This window comes from Zophobas morio, unplaced genomic scaffold, assembly GCF_036711695.1.
Source record: "Zophobas morio isolate AGI-343-1 ecotype UQ-CSIRO unplaced genomic scaffold, CSIRO_AGI_Zmor_V1 ptg000010l, whole genome shotgun sequence".
Lineage (NCBI taxonomy): Eukaryota > Metazoa > Arthropoda > Insecta > Coleoptera > Tenebrionidae > Zophobas > Zophobas morio.
This window is the reverse complement of record NW_026972115.1, coordinates 6,400,222-6,404,392: the sequence shown is the minus strand read 5'-3', so window position 1 is coordinate 6,404,392 and position 4,171 is coordinate 6,400,222. Positions and strand designations below refer to the sequence as shown.

Genomic DNA, 4,171 nt, shown 5'->3' with positions numbered 1-4,171 from the left:
ATGATGATGCAAGTAAGGGACAGTTTCACTGCGCCGATTGTGGGATGTGTCGAACTGGCGGTTTTAGAAATTTTTTTCATTGTGAGACATGTAACATGTGCCTTGCTCTTAAATACAAAGGAGTTCATAAAGTAAGTTTGCAACGTGCGACTTGTTCAGAAGTTATATATATTTTTATTGTTTCAGTGTATTGAAAATCGGTCCCGCACTGACTGTCCAGTGTGTTTAGAATATATCCACACTAGTACAATTGATCTACATTTCGCGGAGTGTGGCCACTTAGTGCATCAGACCTGTTTTGAAGAGCTGCAAAAGAAACGCATTTACATGTGTCCTATTTGTAAGGCGCCCTGGAAGGCTCCAAAGAAAACCAAACCATAAACAACACCACCAACTTTTACTTTTCTTTGTCGATTTATAAATTTGTATTTTACTGGATTTAACTTTGTACTTTCTTACTATATTAAAAACGTGAAGCATTATCAGGGTTACCTTAACTGTACTCAAATTCAAAGATTAACTTTATTAAAATCGACAATTTCGTCAAAAGTTTTGAAAAACCACCCATCAGGTTTGACTTCACCAGGCTTCGGCATTTCTTCCAACCTTCCTGGCAACGGCTTTTCAAAGAAAAATTTGTGATTTAAAGCCTGAAACTACAACATTCAACACCCATTTAAACCACACCAAATCATACTTTTTTAGCTCCCAATCGTTTGTGTTGATCATACTGTATAATTTTTTTAATCAAGTCAACACTAGAGGCATCACAGTCCGGAAACTTGCTTTCCCAGGATTGTCCCTCACTATGAGTGAAAGCAATTTTGTTGTAATCCGGCAAACTAGTTAACTCAGGCCACACGTTCTCGTCGGGGGTACCCAAAGTCGCTATAACTATAGCGAGTTGAGCAATGTCAGTTTCACCCTTGAAAAAACCCGTTAGTTTGAATTAAAACAGTGTGTGTCATTTTAGTACGGGAAAAAGGGGCTGCTTGTCGATCATTTCGGCCAAAATACAACCAACGGCCCACATATCCACTGCCGGTGTGTATTTCTGAGCGCCGTACAGCAATTCGGGGGCGCGGTACCACCGGGTCCCCACTTGGTGCGTGTACAGGCGATCTTTCTCTTTATTGTAGATCCTCGACAGCCCGAAGTCGGCGATTTTCAAAATTCCACAACTGTCTATCAATAAATTCGCGGGTTTTAAATCCTGAAACAAAAAAAATCAACTGTGTGCGAACACTCCCACAATCATTACTCTATGCATGATCCGATTCGAATGCATGGTATCCACACCCAAAAGAATCATTTTCGTGTACGTTTTGATCTGTGGCAGCGACAGAGGTTTGTCTACATCCTTCAGAACTTCGGCTAGACTTCTCTGCAGGTAGTCCATCACGAGTAACACGGCGCTGTCAACGGTGAATATTTCCACTAATTGTACAATCTATAATTAGCGATGTAGGTAATGCTAAACAGTTAAAACTTACGTATTTGGACTGCAGAGCTCGAAGGGTACATATTTCGCGCATTGTGTTTTTGGGGATCCCGTTGGCAATACTGGCGATGGTTATTTGCTTCAAGGCCACGGTTCTTCCGTTTCGGGTGTCCAAAGCTTTGAAAACTAGCCCGTGGGCCCCCTTGCCGATCCTACCCAACAATTTGTAGTTCTCCATTGTGTTGTGATTGGCGTTGCCATGGCAACCGCTGGGGAAATAATTTCGCTGTATTTTTAACTTTTTTTGCTAAAAATGGACAATAAGTGATTGTTATAACTAGTTTTTATGATTTTAGTGATACGGGCGACTTATGTTTTTAAAAATTTAAATTCTTGTGTTCACACGAAATGTCAAAGCGGCAGTGCAGGTACCTGTAAAGGTTAAAATTCCTAAATCATTCTTGTCACCAGAGAACATAGAGAAGCGTCATAGTTTAAAATAAATGACGGTTGAGGACGCCTTGACTTATGTTGGCAACCGTGTTTGTTTCTAACTAGGAATAAAATTAACTACAATAGAAACAATAATGGCACTATTGACACTAGATTTACCAGAATATTACAAGCTGTTTACAGCTTCCTTCACTTGTGATCTGATACACATCCTAACCGGTTTCGACCATAATTTCTTGCTATTTCGACTTTCGAATTCTCAGTTTTTCGAAATTTTAGTTTGGGGCCTTTTCAGTTTACTCCTATTCAATTTTTGGATTTTACAATCTCTCAATTTTTCAATTTCTCGGTTTTCAGGTTTTCTCTCTCTTTATTTGTCGATTTTTCAACTAATTGATTTTGCAGGTTTTTTGGTTTTTCAATTTTTCTATTTTTTCAGGTTTCGATTTTTCAACTTTACTTTTTTGATTTTTCGATTTCTCAATTTTTCAATTTTTTAATTTCTCAGTTTTTGGACATTTCAGTTTTGCGATTTTTCAGTTTACTTGTTATTCATTTTTTCGATCTTACGATTTTGCAGGTTTTTGATTTTTCAATTTTTCGATTTTTTTAAGGTTTCGATATTTCGTCTTCACCTTTTTGATTTTTATTTCTCAATTTTTCGATTCTTTAGATTCTCAGTTTTTGGATATTTCAGTTTTGGGATTTTTCAATATTTCTGTTCATCGACTTTTCCATTTTTGACTTCTGGATTTTTCGATGTGTCGACTTTTTACTTTTTCGATTTTTAAATTTTAGATTTCTCAATTTTTTGGTATTTTAATTTTTCAATATTTAAAATTTTAGATTTTTCGATATCTCGATTTTTCATTTCACTTCTTGTATGTTTCAATTTTTCAAATGTTTCGATTTCTTAATCTTTCGATTTTTCGACTTTCCGGTTTTGGATTTTCTGTTTTTCAATTGTTTTTTTTTCAATTTTTCGATTTTGAAATTCTAGAATTTTCAGTTTCTTGATATTTTAATTTTTCAATATTTAAAATTCTAGATTTTTCGATTTCTCGAATTTTTATTTCAGTTATTCGATCCGTTTTTCATGTTTTCGAATTTTTCAAATGTTTTGACTTCTTAATCTATCGATTCCCGGTTTTTTCTGTTTTTCAATTGTCGTTTTTTCAAATTTTCGATTTTTCAATTTTTCAAATTTGACATTTATAAACTGTCAATTTTTCGATCTTTCAATTAATCAATGTTTTGATTTTCCCATTTCTTGACTTTCGGGGATTCGATATTCCTGTTCTTCAATTCTTTAATTTTTCTATTTTTCATTTTTTAGTTTTTTTAAAGTTTCGATTTACTTTTCGGCTTCACTTTTTTGGTTTTTCGATTTTTCAGTTTTTAGATATTTCAGTTTAGGATTTTTCAATATTTCAATTCTTCGACTTTTTTATTTTTGACTTCTGGATTTTTCGATGTGTCTACCTTTTTACTTTTTCGATTTTTCAATTTTTGGATTTTTTAATGTTAGATTTTTCAATCTTTTGATATTTTAATTTTTCAATGTTTCTTACTCTTTCGATTTTTCGACTTCCTGGTTTTAGATGTTCTGTTTTTCAATTTTTCGATTTGTTAATTTTTCATTCCCGATTTATCGAGATTTGATTGTTCAGGTTTTCGATTTATCAGTTCTTCAATATTTTATTTTGACCTGTTTCGGTTTCTCAGTTTTTCCAGTTTTCCATTTTTTCGTTTTTTTCATTTTTCCGCTTTTCCAATTTTTCAACTTTTAACTTTTTGTTTGTCGATTTCTCTATTTTTCGATTTTTCGACTTCATCACTTTTCGATTTCTCGTTCTTTTGATCTTTCAATCGATTTTTCAATTTTTGACTTTTATAAACTCTTTATTTGTCGATTTTTCAATTAATTGATTTTTCAGGTTTTTTGGTTTTTCAATTTTTCTATTTTTTCAGGTTTCGATTTTTCAACTTCACTTTTTTGAATTTTTTTTTGATTTTTCGATTTCTCAGTTTTTCAATTTTTTAATTTCTCAGTTTTTGGACATTTCAGTTTTGCGATTTTTCAGTTTACTTGTTATTCATTTTTTCGATCTTACGATTTTGCAGGTTTTTGATTTTTCAATTTTTCGATTTTTTTAAGGTTTCGATATTTCGTCTTCACCTTTTTGATTTTTATTTCTCAATTTTTCGATTCTTTAGATTCTCAATTTTTGGATATTTGAGTTTTGGGATTTTTCAGTTTTTCGATTCGTCAGTTTT

The 4,171-nt window shown here is 32.9% G+C and overlaps 1 protein-coding gene across 3 annotated transcripts; it reads right to left on the bottom strand.

Moving 5' to 3' along the window:
• Positions 1–332: 332 nt before the first annotated feature.
• Positions 333–1,845, bottom strand: LOC135126016 (cyclin-dependent kinase 20-like). Of its 3 annotated transcripts, XM_064051805.1 has the most exons (6): positions 1,804–1,845; positions 1,494–1,748; positions 1,262–1,450; positions 977–1,213; positions 698–925; positions 333–650 (listed from the first exon to the last, which is right to left on the bottom strand). In XM_064051805.1, the coding sequence occupies exons 2-6, from the start codon at positions 1,677–1,679 to the stop codon at positions 510–512; spliced, it is 981 nt and encodes a 326-aa protein (XP_063907875.1). In that variant the 5' UTR covers positions 1,680–1,748; positions 1,804–1,845; the 3' UTR covers positions 333–509. The 3 variants fall into 3 exon arrangements, with proteins under 3 accessions (XP_063907875.1, XP_063907874.1, XP_063907876.1); XM_064051804.1 differs by having other exon boundaries at positions 1,494–1,831; XM_064051806.1 differs by lacking the exon at positions 1,804–1,845 and having other exon boundaries at positions 1,262–1,437; positions 1,494–1,615.
• Between the last annotated feature and the right edge of the window lie 2,326 nt (positions 1,846–4,171).

Excerpts from the sequence above, each read along its gene's own strand:
- LOC135126016 (XM_064051805.1), bottom strand. The coding sequence starts at position 1,679 with ATGGAGAACTACAAATTGTTGGGTAGGATCGGCAAGGGGGCCCACGGG. Across the intron at positions 1,214-1,261 it reads CGAATCGGATCATGCATAGA|GATTTAAAACCCGCGAATTT; the intron begins GTAATGATTGTG and ends TTTTTGTTTCAG. Across the intron at positions 926-976 it reads ACAAGCAGCCCCTTTTTCCC|GGTGAAACTGACATTGCTCA; the intron begins GTACTAAAATGA and ends GGTTTTTTCAAG.